We start from the raw sequence: 26,381 nt of genomic DNA on the forward strand, positions 1-26,381 counted from the left end.
AGCTGACGGACAGTTTTTTGTTTAGAGATCTCAGAAATGCAGTGTAACTAGATAACATTGTGTCTCCTTATGTTACAGGGTGAAAAAACGTTAATGGGCACACAAATCCAAAATAATAAATGTGATTGCAAAATTGAATGCTTCTAACCGAAAGAATCAAATCGTATTTGTCACATGCTCCGAATACAACAGGTGTAGACCTTACAGTGAAATGCTTACAAGTCCTCAACCAACAATGCAGTTAAGTAAAAAAATGTTAAAGTATTTACTAAAATGAACTGAAGTAAAAAATAAATAAAATAAAAAATAAGCAAAATAACAAATATGTGACTATGCATGGATAATAAACAGAAAGTAGCAGCAGTGTAAAAGTGGGGGGTGGGGGACAATGCAAATAGTCCAGGTAGCCACTTGATTAGCTGTTCAGGAGTCTCATGGCTTGGGGGTAGAAGCTGTTAAGAAGCCTTTTGGACCTAGGCTTGGCGCTCCGGTACTGCTTGCCGTGCGGTAGCAGAGAGAACAGTCTATGACTAGGGTGGCTGGAGTCTTTGGCAATTTTTTGGGCCTTCCTCTGACACCGCCTGGTATAGAGGTCCTGAATGGCAGGAAGTTTGGCCCCCCTCACCTTACCTTGATGCTTAAAGATAAATTGATACTGTCATTAATGTGGTTCTTCAATAATTATCCATAATACTTGTTGGATGTGCATTTGGTGTCAAGCTGATTAGTTACGCCATATTTTCACACATCATCATTTGATCCATCAAGGAATTTTCGTAAATCAAGTGATGAATAGCTGTTGTGATAGTGCATGCAATGCAACAAAAGCCCAAGTGCTGGAAGAAATATTTTGCGAGGAATGTCCAGAATATTTGGTGCCTCATTCATTATGCCGGTGAAGACAGTTGTGCCTGTATCCATGTTTGATGTATACTGAAAAAATATATAAACGCAACATGCAACAATTTCAACGATTGTACTGAGTTCTTATGAGGACATCAGTCAATTGAAATAAATTCATTAGGCCCTAATCTATGGATTTCACATGACCGTGCAGGGGTGAAGCCATGGATGGGTATAGGGTATAGGTAGGCCCACCCACTTGAGAGGTCCTGGGCTGGCGTGGTTACACATGATCTGAGGCGTTGAGGCCAGTTGGACGTACTGCCAACTATGTTGGCATCGTGTTGTGTGACAAAACTGCTTAAGTGGCCTTTTATTGTCCCAAGCACAAGGTACACCTGTGAAATGATCATGCTGTTTAATCAGCTCTTGAGATGCCACACCTGTCAGGTGGATAGATCTTGGCAAATGAGAAATGCTCACAAACAGGGATGCAAAAGAATTTGTGCACAAAACTTGAGATAAATATCAATCAAATGTATTTATAAAGCCCTTCTTACATCAGCGGATGTCACAAAGTGCTATACAGAAACCCAGCCTAAAACCCCAAACAGCAAGCAATGCAGGTGTAGAAGCACGGTGGCTAGGAAAAACTCCCTAGAAAGGCAGGAACCTAGGAAGAAACCTAGAGAGGAACCAGGCTATGAGGGGTGGCCAGTCCTTTTCCGGCTGTGCCGGGTGGAGAACATGGCTAAGATGTTCAAATGTTCATAGATGACCAGCAGGGTCAAATAATAATAATCACAGTGGTTGTGCCTCAGGAGTAAACGTCAGTTGGCTTTTCATAGCCGATCATTCAGAGTATCTTTACCACTCCTGCTGTCTCTAGAGAGTTGAAAACAGCAGGTCTGGGACAAGGTAGCACGTCCAGTGAACAGGTCAGGGTTCCGTAGCCGCAGGCAGAACAGTTGAAACTGGAGCAGCAGCACGACCAGATGGACAGCAAGGAGTCATCATGCCAAGTAGTCCTGAGGCATGGTCCTAGGTCTCAGAGAGAGAGCAAAAACTGAAATTCACACAGGACACCGGATAAGACAGGAGAAATTCTCCATATATAACAGACTGACCCTAGCCACCCGACACATAAACTATTGCAGCATAAATACTGGAGGCTGAGATAGGAGGGGTCGGGAGACGATACCCCCCGGACAGGGCAAAATAGGCAGGATATAACCCCACCCACTTTGCCAAAGCACAGCCCCCACACCACTAGAGGGATATCTTCAACCACCAACGTACTATCCTGAGACAAGGCCGAGTATAGCCCACGAAGATCTCCCCCACGGCATGAACCCAAGGGGGCGCGCCAACCCAGACAGGAAGATCACGTCAGTGACTCAACCCACTCAAGTGGCACACCCCTCCTAGGGACGGCATGGAAGAGCACAAGTAAGCCAGTGACTCAGCCCCTGTAATAGGGTTTGAGGCAGAGAATCCCAGTGGAGAGAGGGGAACCAGCCAGGCAGAAACAGCAAGGGCGGTTCGTTGCTCCAGTGCCTTTCCGTTCACCTTCACACTCCTGGGCCAGACTACACTCAATCATAGGACCTACTGAAGAGATGAGTCTTCAATAGAGACTTAAAGGTTGAGACCGAGTCTGCGTCTCTCACATGGATAGGCAGGCCATTCCATAAAAATTGAGCTCTATAGGAGAAAGCCCTGCCTCCAGCTGTTTGCTTAGAAATTCTAGGGACAGTAAGGAGGCCTTTGTAGGTTTGCAGAAAAACAAGCTGGGGCCAGTTGTACTGTTAGAGGGGCCAGTTACATTAGATGTTATTGTTGTCATATCGTTTTCTTCACAAAAGACCATGTTCCCTGTTGCCACTGTCTAATATAGGATGTAAAAAAAGAACGATAACAAAAATGTGTTATGTAAAAATTATGTCATACTCCACATTTAGGGGGGCCACAAGGGGGTCCAAAATTGTCATAGGGGCACTGCCCCCCCCCCCCCCCCCAGAACTGCTAGTGCAAACATGGGCTTGAATGTGGATTGTGGAGAAACTGGGGCATCATCTGGTTCACGCGGAGCAACTGCACGTTTGTCGTCATGCGCACGGCGGCATCCCCTCCATCGTCCTCCTGTAGAATTCCGGGTCGGGAACACCCCTCCCCCCGCTTGCCCCCTACAAACCGCTGAGCGCAAGCCAAGGACACCAACAACATATCCACGGCAACGAGGAAACAATTACGAATAAAGGTTATACATTGTAACTACTCTCAGGGGATGGTGGTTTCCGGCTATGCAAACGGATACCCATTGATATAAAGTATCACATTTACACTATGGCTGGCTACCTTTCTCTGCCATGAGTGTGAAATATGTATCAGTTTCACGCAGTTTCCTGCATAATGCATGTCACTTGTGCAACGCCAATTTGTTTTACATTCAATGACTATTCGCTCCGTGGAAGAAGGCTACAGAAATATATGCGTTTTGTTAACGTCGCGTTAGAGCTGATGCTAAGGCTAATTAAGCTACATGTTGCTATGTATAGGTTACCTTGCTGAGTCCACTCTCGTCTCTGTAGCGCCCCCCTACATTCTACAGCTTTAAAACTTTCCTGTCTCAAATATTTCCTCCCAGTTTTTTTTTTTTACTTCCTGTTTTCTACGGGAGTCACATAGCCCAAACTCCTTTCATTTAAACTTTTCCCCTCTTCAGTATGTTCACCCTTTTCTTTTTATTTATTCGCGCTACATTGTTTCTCACAAGTCTGTCTAACAGTCGCCCAGAATCTTCTCTCTTTGCGTAAGTCTAAGACTTGGAAATGCAGAACTCGTTCAACTTCGGTCCCGATGGATTTTACATATTGTTTTTGTTTTGATGTCCTTTTCTGAAACACTTTTTTTCTAATGTTTTTTGTTCGTAATGTCACTCTGGAAGTAGTTGCCCAACCAAAGGCCCTTTTCTACAAAGTAACATGTCGGCAGCTAGCTCATTAGCTATGTGGCAGCTACTCTGGAGCTGACATATCTAGCTAATTTCCACATTTTATACGCTTCAACTACGGTTGTTGTTCCTTTTTGCGCGGTCATTTATTCCTCCCTGGAGGTTATAATGGCCCAATTCCAGCGTCCGACACTGTGTTGCTGCCGCAAAGTGCTCACAGTGCCTAGCAAGTCGTGTGAGGGCGGTCAAGGTCTGGGTCAGTGTCGCCTTGTCGACATCGCCTCTGCGTCCAACTTCCACTGCTTCAAGCTTCGCCACTTCCATCTCGACCTCCGCCTCAACTTTGCAGTAAAGGAGATCACTGGGTGGCAAGTCCTGGAACTTGTGGCTCTCCAACCAGGAGTGCAGACTTTGGTTTTGGACACTCACCCATCCTTGCTAATTCATTCCATAGACTGCAAGGTGCCTGGCACCACCGGTGCCCAGGACATTTCCCCGTCGCTCACCTATCGGGTAGACCCATTCACAGACTATGGATCTTCGCTGAATATCAGCCTCCCAGCCTATGTGATACGACCGCATCGGGCTTTCCAGATCACCGTTCGCTACACAACGACAGACGGTCCTGCGGTAAGGTCACTTTAAAGGTTCAGGCTACTGCACAGTCTAGAGCGCACGGTTAAATGTAACTTAGGAGCATTTTTAAACTCTCCATTGTTAAAGTAGTAAGGCTCACTAAGTAAGCAATAGATGTCATTATTTTTTTTTAAACAATTTAATGAGTATGCTTAATTTACTGTGCTTCATTGTCATATTTTAAAGGCGCCCACCAGAGGGCAATGCCGCCCCTATTTCAACGTCATTTTTGCCCTAGAACGGAAATGCTTGTTTAGGTTCGACTTCCAAAGAATAAAGTAGGCTACTTATACATATTCACGAATTGGGGTGGGGAAAGAACTTCATGGTGATTTCCACGTGGAGTGGAGAAACATCTACAAATAGGGAACTGACAGCTATCTTCCTAAACTTATTGTTTTTTTTGTTTTTTACAACACCGTATTCAAAAGATTAGCCATCTGGCTAGGCTGGTTCTGGAGCTGGATTTGTCATAAGCATTTTAGGATAACTTTGCTTTGCCATTTATTGTTATCTCCAAAGTATTGGCATCTTCCATAAGATGCATGTGTTTTTCTACATTGTAATGGACAAGGCGCAACCTTTAGTAGGTAGGCTGCTGGCAGGCTTTTCATATCCAATGGATTATGTACATTTTCAAGTAAAATGTCACGACATTGACACATAAAAAAATTCCAGGTCCCGGCTTCGGATTTCCCACTTCAAGCCCAAATATAGTATCATACTTTGACTAACACAATCCATCAAATTTAATCATTTGTTTATAAAGCCCTTTTTACATCAGCAGAGGTCAAAGTGCTATACAGAAACCCAGCCTAGCACGTCCGGTGAACAGGTCATGGTCAGGGTTCCCTAGCTGCAGGCAGAACAGTTGAAACTAGAGCAGCAGCACACCCAGGTGGACTGGGGAAAGCCAGGAGTCATCAGGCCAGGTAGTCCTAGGGCTCAGGTCCTCCGGGAGGGGAGAGAGAGAATTAAAGGAAGCATACTTAAATTCACACAGGACACCAGATAAGAAAGGAGAATTACACCAGATATAACAGACTGACCCTAGCCCTCTGGCAAATAGACTATTGCAGCATAGATACTGGAGACTGAGACCAGGGGTGGGTCGGGGGAAACTGGTCCCGTCCGACGATACCCCCGGACAGGGCCAACCAGGCAGGATATAACCCCATCCACTTTGCCAAAGCACAAGCCCCCACACCACTAGAGGGATATCAACAGACCACAAACGTACTATCCTGAGACAAGGCTGAGTATAGCCCACAAAGATCTCCTCCACTGCACGAGCCCAAGGGGGGGGGCAAAACCGGACAGGAAGATCATGTCTGTGACTCAAGCCACTCAAGTGACGCACCCCTCCTAGGGACGGCATGGAAGAGCACTAGAAAGCCAGTGAGTGACTCAGCAGGCCAGGTAGAGACAGCAAGGGCAGTTCGTCGCTCCAGTGCCTTGCCGTTCACCTTGCACCCCTGGGCCAGACTACACTCAATCATAGGACCTACTGAATAGATGATTCTTCAGGAAAGACTTAATGGTCGAGATCGAGTCTGCGTCTCTCACATGGATAGGCAGACCATTCCATAAAAATGGAGCTATATAGGAGAAAGCCCTGCCTCCAGCTGTTTGCTTAGAAATGTTTTGCTTCTGTTCAGGATTCTAGCAGCCGTGTTTAGCACTAACTGAATTTTATTTAGTGCTTTATCCGGGTAGCCGAAGAGTAGAGCATTGCAGTAGTCTAATCTAGAAGTGAAAAAAGCATGGATTAGCTTTTCTGCATAATTTTTGGACAAAAAGTTTTAGATTTTTGCAATGTTACAAAATTTGAAAAAAGCTGTCCATGAAATATTGATAGTTTCGTCAATAGAGAGATCATTGTCCAGAGTAACACCGAGGGCCTTCACAGTTTTTTTTAGATGACTGTACAACCATCAAGATTAATTGTCAGATCCAACAGCAGATCTCTTTGTTTCTTGGGACCTAGAACAAGCATCTCTGTTTTGTCCGAGTTTACTTTTAAACTCGGACGAAACAGAGATACTAGTTCCAGGACCCACGAAACTAAGAGATCTGCTGTTGGATCTGACAATTAATCTTGATTAGGGATGCACCGATATGACATTTTTGGCCGATACCGATATATCCAATATGTTCCTTGCCAAAAAATCTGATACCGATGACCGATGTTTACAATTTTAGCGGCCTTTTAAGCATTCGAGTACAGTTAAATAGTTGAAACATACACACACACACACTGACCAAAAAGTTATTTTGTTGGAATTTACGTATGTCCCCATTGCCAGTAAAACATAATCAAAACCTATTTATTTTACTTACTTGCTGTGCTGTTTCGTTGTTCAGTCGGTTCATTCTCAACCAGGATTTCATCATACATATCAAGCAGTGAAGTTTCAGCTTTGTCTGTCTGTGGCCTTTCTTTCTCATGCGCACTGTCACTGTGTCCCTTTCCATCTTGTCCAGCTGTGTCTAACATTTCACGTAAACCATGTTTCTTGTCTGCATCGAAGTAGCGGTCCTTGTACCTAGCATCAAGCATGGTGGCGACACAGTAGAAGCTCAGAGAGTATGCCACCGAATTGCTTGTTCACAGCCTCTAGTAGAGTACTTTTCCAAGTTAATTTCCGACATAGACAGTGGGGTTTTGTTGAGCAGGTGTTTCAATGCCATGACAGAGGGTATTACGTCTGATGCAGTTGATGAGCTTATTTCTCGAGCCAGTTGTCAGCGTGCTCATGGGGCTGACATCACTGGTCCAAATGTCAGTCGTGAAGCTAATAGCAGTGACGCTAATAGCAGTGACGCCCATAGCAAGAAGCTCACGGATGTGCGTTTCAACAATACTGTGTATTTCCGGTAGGGCAACATCTGAAAAATAGCGCCTACTTGGTAGTGTGTACCGGGGCTCGAGGTGCTCGACCAGTCGGCGAAAGCCAACATCATTCACGTCAGAGAATGGTTGATTGTCAAGGGCAATGAATTATATTATCTTGGCGATAATGGATTTCAACTTTGAGTTGTCTCGCTGAAATTTTCTTACTCTTTCAAATGACTGCTTGACTTGTTTACTGCTTGATCCACACAGCAGAAATTGTGGGCTAGGTTTGGAATGCTGTGTTGCACGTGTGGAGCTATATTTTTCGTGGAGTCATTACGTCATCTACCTATGTTATATAGGTATGCACGTCAGCTTTGACATCGGTTTTGCACATCGGCGTTAAACTAGACATTAGAGGTCGACCGATTAATTGGAATGGCCGATTAATTAGGGCTGATTTCAAGTTTTCATAACAATCGGAAATCGATATTTTTGGACGCCGATTTGTCCGATTTTTATTTTATTTTTTAGACCTTTATTTAACTGGGCAAGTCAGTTAAGAACACATTCTTATTTTCAATGACGGCCTAGGAACGGTGGGTTAACTGCCTTGTTCAGGGGCAGAACGACAGATTTTTACCTTGTCAGCTCAGGGATTCAATCTTGCAACCTTACGGTTAACTAGTCCAATGCTCTAACCACCTGCTTTACATTGCACTCCACGAGGAGCCTGCCTGTTACGCGAATGCAGTAAGAAGCCAAGGTAAGTTGCTAGCTAGCATTAAACTTATCTTATAAAAACAAACAATCAATCATCTTCACTAGTTAACTACACATGGTTGATGATATTACTAGTTTATCTAGCCTGTCCTGCGTTGCATATAATCGCTTAGGAACACGTTGCTCCAACCATAAACATCAATGCCTTAATTAAAATCAATACACAGGTATATATTTTGAAACCTGCATATTTAGTTAATATTGCCTGCTAACATGAATTTCTTTTAACTAGGGAAAGTGTGTCACTTCTCTTGCAAACAGAGTCAGGGTATATGCAGCAGTTTGGGCCGCCTGGCTCTTTGCGAACTGTGAAGACTATTTCTTCCTAACAAAGACAGCCGACTTCGCCAAACGGGGATGATTTAACAAAAGCGCATTTGCAAAAAAAGCACAATCGTTGCACGACTGTACCCAACCATAAACATCAATGCCTTTCTTAAAATCAATACTCAGAAGTATATATTTTTAAACCTGCATATTTAGCTAAAAGAAATCCAGGTTAGCAGGCAATATTAACCAGATGAAATTGTGTCATTTTGCATTCATTGCACGCAGTCAGGGTATATGCAACAGTTTGGGCCGCCTGGCTCGTTGCGAACTAATTTGCCAGAATTTTACGTAATTATGATATAACATTGAAGATTGTGCAATGTAACAGGAATAACGTTTTGTTTTTGAGATGATAGTTTCCGGATTCGACCATATTAATGACCTAAGGTTCGTGTTTCTGTGTGTTTTTATGTTATAATTAAGTCTATGATTTGATAGAGCAGTCTTACTGAGCGGTGGTAGGCACCAGCAGGCTCGTAAGCGTTCATTCAAAATAGCACTTTCGTGCGTTTTGCCAGCAGCCCATCGCAATGCATTGCGCTGTTTATGAGTTCAAGCCTATCTATTCATGAGATTAGGCTGGTGTAACCGATGTGAAATGGTTAGCTAGTTAGCCGGGTGCTCACTAATAGCGTTTCAAACGTCACTCACTCTGAGACTTGGAGTAGTTGTTTCCCTTACTCTGCATGGGTAACGCTGCATCGAGGGTGGCTGTTGCCGATGTGTTCCTGGTTCAAGCCCAGGTAGGAGCGAGGAGAGGGACGGAAGCTATACTGTTACACTGGCAATAATAAAGTGCCTATAAGAACATCCAATAGTCAAAGGTATATGAAATACATTTTAAATTTACATTTTAGTCATTTAGCAGACACTCTTATCCAGAGCGACTTACAGTAGTGAATGCATGTCATGCATTTTTTTGTTGTACTGGGAATTGAACCCACAACCCTGGCGTTGCACACACCATGCTCTACCAACTGAGCCACAGGGAATACAAATCATATAGAGAGAAATAGTCCTATAATTCCTATAATAACTTCAACCTAAAACATCTTACCTGGGAATATTGAAGACTCATGTTAAAAGGAACCACCAGCTTTCATATGTTCTCATGTTCTGAGCAAGGAACTTAAACGTTAGCTTTTTTACATGGCACATATTGCACTTACTTTCTTCTCCAACAACTTGTTTTTGCATTATTTAAAGCAAATTGAACATGTTTCATTATTTATTTGAGGCTAAATTGATTTTATTGATCTATTATATTAAGTTAAAATCAGTGTTCATTCAGTATTGTTGTAATTGTCATTATTACAAATAAAGGAATAAAAAAAATTGGCCGATTAATCTTTTTTTTGGGGGGGGGGGTCATCCAGTAATCGGTATCGGTGGTGAAAAACCATAATCGGTCGACCTCTACTAGACATTGGGCCCATGCCGATGTTGGCATTTTCAGCTAATGTCGGCCGATTCTGATATGCTTACCGATATATCGTGCATCCCTAATCTTGATGGTTGTACTGTCGTCTCAAACAATGAATTATTGAATTCAATTGTTAGTTAACATCGTGGGTAATCGCTGGGGATCGTCTTTCAGTTAATGTCTGCTTGTGGTACATTCATTATTTTATATTACACCAATTTGCCCAATGTGGACAGTTACTACATTACAAGCTCACATTTTTACCACATAAAATGTTGTGGAATTACGCAATTTTTTGCTTCTTTATAAAAGTTTTTAGTCATCACGAGTATATTGAATTGATTGCTTTAAACAGATTCATACAGTTGAAGTCGGAAGTTTACATACATCTTAGCCAAATACATTTAAACTCAGTTTTTCACAATTCCTGACAGTTAATCCTAGTAAAAATTCAATTTCTTAGGTCAGATAGGATCACCACTTTATTTTAAGAATTTGAAATGTCTGAATAATAGTAGAATGATTTATTTCAGCTTTAATATCTTTCATCACATTCCCAGTAGGTCAGAAGTTTACATACACTCAATTAGTATTTGGTAGAATTGCCTTTTAAATTGTTTAACTTGGGTCAAACATTTAGAGTAGCCTTCCACAAGCTTCTCACAATAAGTTGGTTGAATTTTGGCCCATTCCTCTAAACAGAGCTGGTGTAACTGAGTCAGGTTTGTAGGCCTCCTTGCTCGCACACACTTTTTCAGTTCTGCCCACACATTTTATATGGGATTGTGGTCTGGGCTTTGTGATGGCCACTCCAATACCTTGACTTTGTTGTCCTTAAGCCATTTTGCCACAACTTTGGAAGTATGCTTGGGGTCATTGTCCATTTGGAAGACCCATTTGCGACCAAGCTTTAACATCCTGACTGATGTCTTGAGATGTTCTTCAATATACCCACATAATTTCCCTCATGATGCCATCTATTTTGTGAAGTGCACCACTCCCTCCTGCAGCAAAGCACCCCCACAACATGATGCTGCCACCCCCGTGCTTCACAGTTGGGATGGTGTTCTTCGGCTTGCAAGCCTCCCCCTTTTTCCTCCAAACATAACGATGGTCATTATGGCCAAACAGTTATATTTTGGTTTCATCAGACCAGAGGACGTTTCTCCAAAAAGTACGATCTTTGTCCCCATGTGCAGTTGCAAACTGTAGTCTGGCTTTTTTTTATGGCGGTTTTGGAGCAATGGCTTCTTCCTTGCTGAGCGGCCTTTCAGGTTATGTCGATATAGGACTCGTTTTACTGTAGATATAGATAATTCTATACCTGTTTCCTCCAGCATCTTCACAAGGCACAAGGTCCTTTGCTGTTCTGGGATTGATTTGCACTTTCCGCACCAAAGTACGTTCATCTCTAGGAGACAGAATGGGTCTCCTTACTGAGCGGTATGATGGCTGTGTGGTCCCATGGTGTTTATACTTGCATACTATAGTTTGTACAGATCAATGTGGTACCTTCAGGCGTTTGGAAATTGCTCCCAAGGATGAACCAGACTTGTGGAGGTCTAAAAGCACAGTCAACTTAGTGTATGTAAACTTCTGACCCACTAGAATTGTGATACAGTGAATTATAAGTGAAATAATCTGTCTGTAAACAATTGTTGGAAAAATGACTTGTGTCATGCACAAAGTAGATGTCCTAACCGACTTGCCAAAACTATAGTTTGTTAACAAGAAATTTGTGGACTGGTTGAAAAACTAGTTTTAATGACTCCAACCTAAGTGTATGTAAACTTCCGACTTCAACTGTATATTTGGTTTGATACTGTTGATTTTGTACGCATCTGTCCTTGGCAGGACTTAGAACGCCGTTCTAATTTTTTAAGTTCAAAATGGCACAGAAAATTTTGGGCACTCTCTGTATAAAAGCCGATAGCCGCACGACAATACACCGATTTCAGGTTCAAACTATCACCTAAATAACAGCCAACACTAGTCAGTGTTGAAATCCTATGCCGGGTCGTAATTCGTTGAAGTAAAGTAACATAGCAACTGATTTGTTTCTGCCCCATTTCAGCAGCCTCCCAGAATCTCCATCTGTCTTCAACAAATTCTCTTCTAACCAGTGATGTAAAAATTATTAACCAGTGATGATATTTCCACACTATAAGGTTGAAATAACACTGAAATTGCATATGTGTTTTCTCCTACTTTGAAGGGGTAAGCGGGGTAGGCTCTCTAGTGTCTATGATCCTATCCGCCAATCAGGGCTGTGTGTATATGAATATATTTAAATATGCATCAACACGCCCACATGTTTAGACTGAGCATTTCAATGGCAAAAGGAGGCTCAGGGAAATAAATTATAAAACATATATGTTTGGAGTTATTTTCATGAAATTAACACATACAGTGATGATTTAAAAATACAATTAAAAAGATGCCAGTGGCGGCCACTGATTGGCTGAATTGGTTGGAATTATCAACAAAGCAGCATGACAGAAATATGATGCCAAGTTTTCGAACTACTTATATAAAACCGATATGTGCGTTTGAAAAACAGCATGAATACACCTATTTCACTTTTGAACAACAGCATAAAAACACCTACAGTGCCTTCGGAAAGTATTCAGACCCCTGGATTTTTCCCCCACATTTTGTTAGGTTACAATCTTATTCTAAAATAGATTCAATTGTTTATTTTTTTCCCTCATCAATCTACACTCAATACCCCATAATGACAAAGCAAAAACAGGATTTTAGAAATGTTTGCTAATTTATTAAATATAAAAACTATCACATTTACATAAGTATTCAGACAATTTACTCAGTAATTTCTTGAAGCACCTTTGGCAGCGATTACAGCCCCGAGTCTTCTTCGGTATGACGCTTCAAGCTTGGCACAACTGTATTTGGGGAGTTTCTCCCATCCTTCTCTACAGATCCTCTCAAGCTTTATCAGGTTGGATGGGGAACGTCGCTGCACGGCTATTTTCAGGTCTCTTCAGAGATGTTCAATCGGGTTCAAGTCTGGGCTCTGGCTGGGCCACTCAAGGACATTCAGAGACATGTCCCGAAGCCACTCCTGCATTGTCTTGGCTGTGTGCTTAGGGTTGCATTTTGATTCAAGTGGGTTGCCAACGTGGTAAGTGTTAATCCCTTCCATGGATATCATATTGAAATCAATATAACAGGAGGCAAAGATTTTGGGTGTTTGCTCCACCGGCGGGCCACCCATTAGGGGCGGTGCCCCACTTGTGATTGGTCACCAAATATTTGTAATAAAAAATATATACATTTATATTCACTACAGCTAAAAAGTTTGGGGTCACTTAGAAATGTCCTTGTTTTTGAAAGAAAGCAAATTTTTTGGTCCATTAAAATAACATCACATTGATCAGAAATACAGTGTAGACATTGTTAATGTTGTAAATGACTATTGTAGCTGGAAAAGGCTGATTTATTTGTTAATGGAATATCTACATAGGCGTATTATCAACAACCATCACTCCTGTGTTCCAATGGCATGTTGTGTTAGCTAATCCAAGTTTATCATTTTATAAGGCTAATTGATCATTAGAAAACCCTTTTGAATTATGTTAGCACAGCTGAAAAGTGATGTACCCATTATTCCCAGATTCCGTCTGGTTTTTGAGCTGTGTTAGTTTTATCACAAACTATTTCTGCATATTGGTTATTGATTTGGACACTTTAATACTGTGTTTTGACATTGGGTTATTTATCAGTTTTCTGTATGTGACTGCAGTCTAATCCATTTGCTTTTGTCTTGTTTGTTAGTTTTTGTTCAAAATGTCGATCTTTTCTCTCACATCCCTCTCCTTTTTCCTGCACGACTCCCTTCTTCCATTTATTGCTCTGTTGTCTGTACAAACACAACACTGGTTTAGTCATGCCATGGCTACATTAACTGGCCCAATTCCAGACAAGAAAGCTAACCACCATCCTAAAAAAGTTTTTAAGAGCAACTGCCCCTAAAAAGCAACTAATCCCTTTTGAAACGGCCTATGTGGCATCGATATGAGTCAGACATTTATTATAATGCCCGGGAGGCAGCCCGGTTCTGAAATGAATGCAATCACTTTTCACCCGGGTCAAACTCCTCCCACCGGGGTAACCTGGGCCAGATAAATGAACCTCCTCATTGGATGGGATGCCATTGTTTCATCGCCACCAGACCGTTCAAATCAAAGGATCACAGCCGTTTGAGACTGAAAAGTGAGTATACCGGTAGCTAGACCATAGACTGCTGGTTATGCATCTTGCTTTGCATATTTTGAGAATCATTATCACTATCATCGCTAGCACCGTCACCGGCCTGAATCTAATCCAATCTGGAGCCAGTCTGTCTACATCTGTAAAGCATAGAATTAGCTTTCAACCGCAGCTTAAGAAATAACGTAATCATGTTTATAATTGAGGGACGATAACAATCTTTGACCCTGTTTTTCTGTTAGACCAAGTGCACAGTTGGGTGCCAAACTGATCCCCTGGCCATGAACGGATGCTGGGACCTACCAAAAGGAGCAAAGTTGGCTATCATAACATGTCCAGCAATGTGATTGGAATGGTTTAGGGACCTCCAAAAAATTATTTCATCCACTGTTCACTTGCTATTTTCACAGCTTGTCAGGCAAGACCTCAGAATAAAAGTGTGTCATGCGACACAAGTACCCTTGTGACACCTCCTATGTTGTTGCCAGTCTCCCTTGACTCTTATGAAAAGGACATGCCATCATGAGGCCTCTAATAGTGACAGGAGATACTGCCCTGATGGCACAGACGGCTTCATAAACAACAACAGGTAATGTGTGTTATGTGAAAATTCTTAGCTTGATAAACTAGTAAGCTAATTCCCCAGCCAAGCAGAAACAACCAGTAGAGTCATTTTGGTTGTGGAGTGCATTAGCAAAAGGCGTTATCCTTTCTTTAGAACAAAAAACAATTCATCACTTGGCTGTCTATTATATCACCCTGTTACAGGCCCTTGCAGTCAACACCACCTCATGAGATTGCCTGCTGCAGTGGTTCGAGAGATTTCCAGTTACAGCTGAAGACAAGCAAGTGGGCCCTTATCAGCATCATGCTGACATGCCCTCGCTGTGAGCGTTCTTATGAACTCAGCCACATGTTTGCAACAGCACCCTTCACCTTTCAGCGGCAAGAGCTTTTATAGGCTCATTATTTGTACAAATACACAAGGTAACCCACTAAATTACTTTGATACATTTGATAAAACAATTGTGAAACGTAATTTATGTAAACTGACATAGATGCATATAATGTCCAGGACACAACCTAGCCTGGTGGAACCAGCCTGATTGCTGTGTTCACCATTCTATCTCACTTCACATTTAATAATATCTGCCATCAGGTTGGTTCCCCCAGGCTACTCATAACCACCATTTATAATGTAATCAGTGCTCTGTGTGTGTTTGTGTGTGACCGACCAGTATCTTTGATGAGGGACTAGGAGCTGATCTTTGCTGCTATGCCCATCAATAGGGCTCTGGCAATGACCTCACCTCAATGGGGAGAACAGAATTAGGTAGGTTTAGTCTGACCTGTTCAAACTTCAACATAGTACCTGTTTGTGTGTCAGATATCACCTATCCCTAACTGCCATTGGTAATAGAACAGTGACCTATGTGTGTATGTGTTCACAGAAACATGTATGGAGCCAGTACATGGAGACTTCTAAGATGATGTGATGAAGTCCAGACGGGGCTTGATCCTGATGTGTCTGAATGGAGAGAAACCTGGCACTAACCATAAACATTTTACTAGACACAACTTTTACTTGCATTGTCTTTTTTTAAAATGATTGAATTGGTTGATATCAGTCATTATGGGGAGGGAGAAACCTTGTGTATTGTGCACTAGGATCAGGGAACTCCTGTTGTATATGGTACACCACACACGAAGGTACTGTATGACCACTCTGACATGTTTGCCAAGGTAGCCCCATTATCATGAGACAAAATGTGGATAGGCACAGTATCTCTATCGGCTGGGAATGACAATGAAATATGAAAGGTGCACATTGTTATATTAGCAGAACACTGCTTCTATGGTTTTATGTAAAGGGTTGTTTATTCTACAGGGACCTGTTACTACATTTGAAAGTTATCAAAACACTTAGTTTTGAATCACTACATAAATTCAGCAATCGCATTATTCTCATATTACTCTGTTGGCTACTCATATTCGATGGTTCCTCCAGCATCGCACCATACATCGGTCTGTAGTTATTGAACTCAACGTGCAGGAGGTTTGTTTGTTGTGAATGAGTGTGGGGAAACTGCCCACCCTTGCCTTCGCCGCCAGAATGGTTGTGCACCATGTCTATCATGTTAAATACCTATCAAGGATTGTGAGATCTTGCATGCTTCTGCAATGTAGTCAGCCTAGAACCCATAATTTACAATTTTCTTAATGTCGTCTGCAATGCCTCTTTAAAGGGACAGTTCACTCTAAAATCAAAGTCTGTCACGCATTTTCAGACATCAGAAGTGGTCTAATGTTGATACATGTCCATGTTGCACGGCATCTGTTGCATTGAGCTATATGCCAAATGAAATGGGAAGATAGGCTTGTAGTCTAATTTCCTGATTTAATTCGGTGTCTATATTTTCAGTATATAGCTGGAAATACACAAAGCTTGGAATTTGGACACATCTCAACGTTCGACCAAATATTGACTTTGACAGTGTACGATCACTTTAAGTTTAACAAATTCATGTTTCTGATTGGTTCCTGGTCCCTCTAGATCTGGTGGCTGGACGCAGAGCTGACGTGTGGTCAGACTCGCCCGCTAGTCTTCACTCAGGGCCACTCTGTCTGCAACCGATCCTTCTTCCCCTGCTTCGACACCCCCGCTGTCAAGAGCACCTACACCGCTACTGTCAGAGTGAGTGTCAACTGTCACACCTCTAGTGCCAGTTTCCAGAGAAACCTGACCCTATTGTTTTGATATTAACATAACATAAACCTGTGTGTTTAAAATGTTAATGTAATACACATCGGCTGTCAAGAGCACCTACACCGCTACTGTCAGGGCAAGTCACCTCTCAAACCTGGGTTGTGTTGATGTAGATATTGTTTATTTAACCTTTATTTTATCAGGAGCTGAAACCAAGGTCTCTTTTACCGATGAGCCCTGAATTACAGAAATTACTGAAAATACACACATCAAAATATAAATACAAAATGCAAGCAGAAAGAAAAAAAGTCATAAAACACATTCATCATAAGGTCCTCAATTAGCTTTCTGAATTGCCCTAGAGGCACCAGAATATCAAATAATAAAAATAAAAAAAAGATTGTTCGACAAGTAAGGTGCACGAAAGCTGATTTACCTACCTCAGTAGAGACCAAAAGAATATCCAGAGTTGGCCTTCCCTGAGACCAGGTGTGGTAACTCCTTATGTCTAAAGTTTAGTAATGATGCTAGGTACAGTGGGACTTTTTGTAAAAGGGCTTTATACATGAAAACATAGCAATGTATCTATCTACGTGACATCAAAGAGGGCCAACCAACTTTCTGGTAGAGAATGCAGTGATGAGTACTAAAACTGTCACCTGTAATAAAGCACAGTGCACTACGATAAACTGCATCTAACGGCTTTAATGAAGTGGCAGCTGCATTCATATAGATGACGTCGCCATAGTCTAGGACCGATAGAAACGTCGACTGAATAATCCGCTTTCTATTATTTAGCGAGAGGCAGGACCTATTTCTATAGAAGAAGCACATTATTATTCTCAGCTTCTTAACTAACTCACCAATATGCATTTTAAAAGACAGCTTTTCATCTATCCAGATGCCCAGATATTTGTAAGCACGGACATGATCAATATGGACACCATCCAAAGTACATATGCTTCAATCATCAGAATTATTTGTATGCTCTGTAGAGAACATATACTTAGTTTTACCTGTATTCAGTACTAATTTCCGGTCAGTTCTGTAATACAATGAAGGCAGACTATAGTTCAGATGGAGCCTGGTAAACTGTGGGAGCAATAGCATACACAACACTATCATCGGCATCAAATCAAATTATATTGGTCACATACATGTGTTTAGCAGATGTTATTGCGGGTGAAGCAAAGTACTTACGTTTCTAGCTCCAACAGTGCAGTAATATCTAACAACTAATATCTAACTATTTCACAACAATGCACAAAGCTAAAGTAAAGGAATGGAATCGGCATACAAGTGCAGGTACATTGTTTTTTACAGACAAGTTGATATTGTTAATGTAAAAGTACAGGACCCAGAATTGACCCCTGTGGGACACCTTTCGTAATATCCAGGAAACCTGATTTAACGCCGTAAGTAGATATACATTGAGTTCTATCTGTCAAGTAATTTTTAAACCAGTTACATGCAGTCTGTTCTAGGCCATTTAAGGAAAGCCTCTGAATTAGCGGTGAGGGATCAACAGTATCGAGGGCAGCACAATGTTTCTTTTATCCATACAGTTAAAACTAAAACCACATTTAAAACTAGGGATGCAACAGAGATCTGGTCTAAAACCCAACTGATGTACATTTACAATACATTTCAAAGATAAGAAAGATCTTAGCTGAGAATTAATCAAAGATTCTAATATTTTAGCTGGGTAAGAAAGTTTAGAAATAGGCCGATTAGGTCACAGAGGTCAGCACCTTTTTGTGAAGGGGGAGTATATAGGCCGCCTTCCAAACCTTGGGGATAGTACCAGATATAATCGTCAGGTAAAAAACATTGGTTAATGATTAATCAATTGGGGGCAGAGAGTTGCAGCAAAATTGGATCAAGCTTATCAGCTTCAGCGGATTTTTTTTACATCAATCTTAAGCAAGGCATCTAGCACATCACAGATAGTAAATTGTTGAAATGAAAACAAAGATTTACTAGAAGTTGACAGGTTAACCGTTGAACCATCTAGTAGAGGCTGGCAGAGGGTAGAGCAGTCGATTGACTGACCTAGAGTCAACTACACCACCGTTTCTCTCAAATAGAAAGCCTGCCGAGATAAGTTATGCTTTTAAAATCATGATTTTATCTCTTTCTTCTTAGTTATGATGCCAGAGTCAGACAGAACTTGCTTAGGCAGGTAAGAAGAGGAATTTGTACTCTTCAGTGCATTTACTGTTTTCCAAAATTTAGAAGGATCACCAGCGGAGTCAGAGAGTGAGCTTAAAAATAAGCTTGATTTAGCTTTGTCAATTGTCTGAAAGATTGCCAGTTCACTACAGTCAGTTCACTACAGTCAGTTTTCTTTGCTTTGGCCCAGGCCTGATTTCTCTTCTGAATGAGCACAGATAATTCCAAAGAAAACCAAAGGTTCAATCTATCTTTGACTCTGAATTGTTTAAAAGGGGCATGTTTATCTTCCAGAGGAATAAATATGGAGGATACATTTTCTAGACCCAACTCGAGGTCAGGAATACAGTAGACAGTGGCTAAATCAGAGTAGAACATGTAGAATCTTTTTAAAATGTCTCTTCTTAATTAAATGAGGATTAGTATGTAGCTGTTTCGTATCTAATACCATACTATGGGACAATGATCACTGAGATTATATGAAAATACTCCACTAGACAAATATTTATGGAGGTTATTAGTAGGAATTAAATCAATCAATGAAGAGTTAAGTTTTTTTTCTCACATTTAACCATGTGGGTTTCGAGATCAATTGAGTCGGATAAAATTCCATGCATATACCCTTAAATTGATCTGGCCCGGGGATACCAAATCCCGATTCAAATCCGCTAAAAAACTTGAGGGACAGAAAAGGGATTAAACACTCAGATATAGTGTAACAGTGTAGGTTCCGTCCCTCTCTTCGCCCTAACCCGGGCTCGAACCAGGGACCCTTGCACACATCAACAACTGACACCCACCGACGCATCGTTACCCATCGCGCCACAAAAGCCGCGGCCCTTGCAACGCAAGGGGAAACCCTACTTCAAGTCTCAGAGCGAGTGACGTCACTGATTGAAATGCTATTAGCGCGCACCACCGCTAACTAACTAGCTATTTCACATCGGTTACACTCACCCCCCCTTTGACCTCCTCCTTTTCCGCAGCAACCAATGATCCGGGTCAACAGCATCAATGTAACAGTGTAGGTTCCGTCCCTCTCTTCGCCCCAACCCGGGCTCGAACCAGGGACCCTTGCACACATCAACAACTTGAAAGAACTATCCAAAGTGCAAATTATTCTTTTAATGGGACCTCTTATGTGTGCGCACAATTTTTATGGGCTTTATACTAAAAACCTGTAATTTAACTGTAAAAATGTATTTCCTTTTAATTAGTTATGAAGACAACCAGTCATGATGCTTTCATCTGATTGTCAAACAAATCACTTCAAAAAGTAGGTTAACCTCTTACATCTAGATGTGCCGCTAGCGGAACGCCTCACCAATATCCAATGGTAGAGCATGGCGCGAATTACAAATACCTCAAAAATGCAAAAACTTCAATTTTTCAAACATATGACTATTTTACACCATTTTAAAGACAAGACTCTCCTTTATCTAACCACATTGTCCGATTTCAAAAAGGCTTTACAACGAAAGCAAAACATTAGATTATGTCAGGAGAGTACCCAGCCAGAAATAATCACACACCCATTTTTCAAGCTAGCATATAATATCACAAAAACCAAAACCACAGCTAAATGCAGCACTAACCTTTGATCTTCATCAGATGACACTCCTAGGACATTATGTTATACAATACATGCATGTTTTGTTCAATCAAGTTCATATTTATATCAAAAACCAGCTTTTTACATTAGCATGTTTTGTTCAGAACTAGCATACCCACCGAAAACTTCCGGTGAATTTACTAAATTACTCACGATAAACGTTCACAAAAAACATAACAATTATTTTAAGAATTATAGATACAGAACTCCTTTATGCAATCGCGGTGTCCGATTTTAAAATAGCTTTTCGGTGAAAGCACATATTGCAATATTCTGAGTAGATAGCCCGGCCATCATGGCTAGCTATTTTGACACCCACCAAGTTTGGCACTCACCAAACTCAGATTTACTATAAGAAAAATTGGATTACCTTTGCTGTTTTTCGTCAGAATGCACTCCCAGGACTTCTACTTCAACACCCAATGTTGTTTTGGTTCCAAATAATCCATAGTTATATCCAAATAGCTGCGTTTTGTTCTTGCGTTCAAGACACTATCCGAAGGGTGACGCGCTGGCGCATATCGTGACAAAATATTTCAAAATATTCCATTACCGTACTTCGAAGCATGTCACACGCTGTTTAAAATCAATTTTTATGCAATTTTTCTCGTAAAATAGCGATAATATTCCAACCGGGAGACGTCGTCTCATGCACGCGTGCGCCAGTGTCATTGTTCTCAGAACGACCACTTTCCAAAACCCCTACTGTTTTTCGCCCAGGAACTGCAGAGTTATCATTCCACGTTCTGGCGCCTTATGGGAGCCGTAGAAAATGTCACGTTACAGCAGAGATCCTGTATTTTCGATAAAGAGGCTACAGAAGGCCAAGAAATGGTCAGACAGGGCACTTCGCATATAGAATCTTCTAAGGTTTTGGCCTGCCATATGAGTTCTGTTATACTCACAGACACCATTCAAACAGTTTTAGAAACTTTAGGGTGTTTTCTATCCAAATCAAATAATTATATGCATATTCTAGTTTCTGGGCAGGAGTAATAACCAGATTAAATCGGGCGTGAAAATACTGCCCCATATCCCAAACAGGATAAGTAGATTACCTGCTCATGTTCATCTACTCCAAAATAAGTCCAGCATTCGAACAGTGCACTGTGCACCTGCCATTTGAATGGAAAGGGACATCTACAGTTGAAGTCGGAAGTTTACATACATCTTAGCCAAATACATTTAAACTCAGTTTTTCACAATTCCTGACATTTAATCCTAGTAAAAATTCCCTTTCTTAGGTCAGATAGGATCACTACTTTTATTTTAAGAATGTGAAATGTCTCAATAACAGTAGAGAAATATTTTATTTCAGCTTTAATTTCTTTCATCACATTCCCAGTGGGTCAGAAGTTTACATACACTGAATTCGTATTTGGTAGCATTGCCTTTAAATTGTTTAACTTGGGTCAAATGTTTCGGGTATCCTTCCACAAGCTTCCCACAATTAGTTGGGTAAATTTTGGCCCATTCCTCCTGACAGAGCTGGTGTAACTGAGTCAGGTTTGTAGGCCTCCTTGCTCGCACACGCTTTTTCAGTTCTGCCCACAAATATTCTATAGGATTGAGGTTAGGGCTTTGTGATGGCCACTCCAATACCTTGACTTTGTTGTCCTTAAGCCATTTTGCCACAACTTTGGAAGTATGCTTGGGGTCATTGTCCATTTGGAAGACCCATTTGCGACCAAACTTTGTCTTGAGATGTTGCTTCAATATATCCACATAATTTCCCTCCTCATGATGCCATCTATGCAGCAAAGCACCCCCACAACATGATGCTGCCACCCCCATGCTTCACGGTTGGGATGGTGTTCTTCGGCTTGCAAGCATCCCCCTTTTTCCTCCAAACATAACGATGGTCATTATGGCCAAACAGTTCTATTTTTGTTTCATCCGACCAGAGGACGTTTCTCCAAAAAGTACAATCTTTGTCCCATGTGCAGTTGCAAACCGTAGTCTGGCTTTTTTGTGGCGGTTTTGGAGCAGTGGCTTCTTCCTTACTGAGTGGCCTTTCAGGTTATGTCGATATAGGACTCGTTTTACTGTGGATATAGATACTTTGTACCTGTTTCCTCCAGCATCTCCACAAGGTCCTATCCTGTTGTTCTGGGATTGATTTGCACTGTTCGCACCAAAGTATGTTCATCTCTAGGAGACAGAACGCGTCTCCTTCCTGAGCGGTATGATGGCTGCGTGGTGCCATTGTGTTTATACTTGTGTACTATTGTTTGTACAGATGAACGTGGTACCTGGCATTTGGAAATTGGATGATCCAGACTTGTGGAGGTCTAAGTTTTTTTCTGAGGTCTTGGCTGATTTCTTTTGATTTTCTCATGATGTCAAACAAAGAGGCACTGAGTTTGAAGGTAGGCCTTGAAACACATCAACAGGTACACCTCCAATTGACTCAAATCATGTCAATTAGCCTAAAAGAAGCTTCTAAAGCCATGACATAATTTTCTGGAATGTTCCAAGCTGTTTAAAGGCACAGTCAACTTAGTGTATGTGAACTTCTGACCCACTGGAATTGCCATGCAGTGAATTATAAGTCAGATAATCTGTTTGTAAACAATTGTTGGAAAAATTACTTGTCATGCACAAAGTAGATGTCCTAACCAACTTGCCAAAACTACAGTTTGTTAAAAAGAAATTTGTGGAGTGGTTGAAAAATGAGTTTTAATGACTCCAACCTAAGTGTATGTAAACTTCCGACTTCAACTGTATTACAAATACCATAAGTGTAATGAAATTCAGCCAACAAAGTGGTGTGTATTGATGAATGCCAAGGGAAACCAGGTTTCTCCAAAACTTAAGAATAATCATTTAAGTATAAAATAATTTCTTATTTGTGTCTCTCTGTGTTTCATAATTGTCCTTGAATTCGCAAGAGGCTGAATCTATTTCACCAGAGAAAGCCTTGAGCGAGGCAAACGTTACCCTTCTGTCTTAGTATCTGTAGCCAATGCATCTGACGACATCAGATACATGGGCTACACATACTAAGACGGAGGGGCACTGTTTCACTCGCTCTGATGCTTTCTCCGGTGAGATTGAGTCTTGCTGTCGGTGTGCACCTTGGTCAAAATGATCAATATATTCAGAGACGACCTAACAAATCTAAGAATTTGTTGGTGGGCCACTGGGGTGGTCAATCTCCTTTTTTTTACCACTATATCACTGGGAAGAAAACCTTGGCTCTGTGATATCAGCTTTGCATTGATCTGTCTCTGTCTGCCTGTCTCTCTCTACGTTTTTCATTCTCATTCACCGCACTGTTTTTGATTGAATGTAAATAATTGTATTTGTGGTGTTTCAAACTGTAGTGTTGATTCTGTCATTTGTAGTTCATTACATTTTTGCTGATAATTTTTGTATTTGTTGTATTGTTGTCCTCAGGGCGCCATTGTAAATGAGACACTGGTCTCAATGGGTTTCCCTAAATAAGTAAAAGTTCAATAAAGGAAAAAAAATACTGTAACTCTCACTTGGCGTTTTAATATAATTCTCAATGCTAATCTCTTGTTATAATCTCCCTTCCACCCCGTTAATCTCATTTTGCTGTAATCTTAATCTGGTTTATTTGCTCTCACCCTCTGTCTTGGTTTCTCTCCATTTTAATCTGTTTTGTCTAAATAAAATGGCTTTTATAGAAGTACACCACTGTTTCTTTAATCTCACTCTGCTTTTCACCATCTACATATCACTTTCCCTTCTGTAGTCTCGTTAGCACCCCTTTTCCTGTGAAACTCCTGCTTTAACATAACATAATCTCCCTTTGTCAAAATGAGTTTCATAATATGTTTCTGTGCGAGCGTGTGTACGTACATGTCTGTGTGTGTACATACATGTCTGTGAGCCTGTTTGTGTGTGTGTGCAGGTGCCGGAAGGTGTGACGGTGTTGATGAGTGCCTCCCGTAGTGCCTACTCCAAGCAGGACAGGGTGTTCCAGTTCTCCATGGAGTACCCCGTCCCAGCCTACCTGGTGGCACTGGTGGCAGGAGACCTGCAGCACGTCGACATCGGCCCCAGGTCAGTGGGAGTGACCTGACCTAGGTCCAGTACATGAATATTAAAGCAACAGTATTTCCCATCCCTTCACTGATTTGAAAGGAAATGACTGGTATATATAGTGGACACTCCAACTAGCCAATGCCTCCACCAATTCAAAGCTTTAAGATTTCTGAGAAGTAGTGAATGAGGAGTGTAGACTTCAGGAGAAAGATAATGTATTAGAGATATTATTGTGATGCAACCTTTGTCATGAATGTGTCTAACTCCAGACCTTGAGGCCTGCAGTTACTGTTGGTTGTTGTTCCTCCCTTACCTTTAATTGATAAATTAAGTCATTGATTAGCGAGGAAGTCCACACACCATTGTTTCCGAGGTCTAAATCGGACACCAATATAAAGGAAAGAACAACATCCAGCTGACACTGTGGCACTCCAGGACTTGAGTTTGACGCCCCTGTACTGGTGCTATACTTCTACATATTATCATGTGTCAATGTCCAGACCTTCACATAGTTGCCATAGTGACATAATCAGCAGCATCACATGAGATTTTCACATGCAAGGGGCCGATTCCACGCCAGCGTGGACGGGAAATATTTTTGGTATCTCAGATTGTTCTGGCAATTCTCACATAAAAACTTAATTGGGAGGAAGGATGTTCAATATGCTTTTTACATCTGTATCACAAACCATTATTTTTTTTTAAATCACGATGTAAGTGGCATTTTAGACCTATACATGCCTCCTGTAAGACCCTATGATCTGTGAACCGTACCTGATACAGACAACATCTTGGAGTCATTATACTCCTTATAGTGTGCTCTAAAATATGGAGTATGTCTAGATCCTGAAATGTTTCACGTAAATGTATTCAACTTTTTAAAAATAGGAACATCTCAACTACCCGTTTTGATTTTGTTCATTTTTAGACATATTGTTTAAAAAGATAAACTCTACAAGTACATCACATTTCCAGAGTGGGCTGGCGTGGAATCACCCAACTAGCATGTCATTTTTATTATCTATCTATAGGGGAAATGTTTCACCTCACTTGGAACCAAATGGAAGCAAACGGTCCGAAACTGGGAAGGACCTACCTGAACTTGTACAAAAGAAACGTTTTTGTTGCAAAGGTTTTTGCTATGGTTTGCACTAATGAATACATCCCTGTTATCTTCCTCTGGCAGGAGCCGGGTGTGGGCAGAGCCGTGTATACTGACCTGTGCTGTGAGCAAGCTAGGGGGTAGCGTGGAGCGTTGGCTGAATGTGGCCGAGGACCTCTTCGGACCCTATGTGTGGGGAAGGTTAGAGCAATACATTTATTTTTGCCTCACACAAGAATCTCAACATCAAATATAGAACAATGCATGAGGGTACAGGTCAAGTTTTTGTGAAATACTTATGCATACACACACTTCAGATACTCTGTCCCTTAGGCCTGGGTGAGTTGGAGTGTCTGTTTATCCACGGCCTCTGTAGTATTTGGTCGAGTTGATTTGGTTAGCTAGCCATACCAATTAATAATATAGAGTACAGACAGAACACACACAATCCCCAAAATACACTTAAGTGCCAAATTCACATGGCTAGACAATCTTCAGATTTAAATTGTACAGTGTTTGCAGTTACAGATACAAATTCTCCATATCTACAAGTTTACATGAATTGTTAACTTTACAGGGCTTTTAAGTCATGCTAGGGAGAGGGAAGATGGAACTGAAACCATACAAAACATTCTATAGAAGAGAACAAACCAGAAAACTACATTTCATGTCAAAAAGTTCTGTTTTGTCCTAATGAGAGTTGTACAATTCATAAATTGAATTTCAATGCACTTCCCGGT

At 41.3% G+C, this 26,381-nt stretch overlaps 1 protein-coding gene and 1 long non-coding RNA gene across 2 annotated transcripts in view; both read left to right on the forward strand.

Annotated features, from left to right (window-relative positions):
• The first annotated feature begins 3,000 nt into the window (after positions 1-3,000).
• Positions 3,001-26,381, forward strand: part of rnpepl1 (arginyl aminopeptidase like 1) — a 47,512-nt gene continuing 24,131 nt past the window's right edge. Inside the window, exons 1-4 of the mRNA XM_014161944.3 lie at positions 3,001-4,426; positions 16,589-16,729; positions 24,406-24,557; positions 25,726-25,842. Coding sequence (XP_014017419.1) covers positions 3,965-4,426; positions 16,589-16,729; positions 24,406-24,557; positions 25,726-25,842 — 872 coding nt within the window. The 5' untranslated portion in view covers positions 3,001-3,964. The remainder of the gene's footprint in view (positions 4,427-16,588; positions 16,730-24,405; positions 24,558-25,725; positions 25,843-26,381) is intronic.
• On the forward strand, positions 4,438-15,612 carry LOC106580653 (uncharacterized). Its single transcript, XR_001322933.3, has 3 exons — positions 4,438-14,623; positions 14,803-15,367; positions 15,486-15,612. It is a non-coding gene; the product is annotated as an uncharacterized LOC106580653 (long non-coding RNA).

The sequence above is a fragment of the Salmo salar genome, chromosome 20 (genome assembly GCF_965601325.2).
Source record: "Salmo salar chromosome 20, fSalSal1, whole genome shotgun sequence".
Classification (NCBI taxonomy): Eukaryota; Metazoa; Chordata; class Actinopteri; order Salmoniformes; family Salmonidae; genus Salmo; species Salmo salar.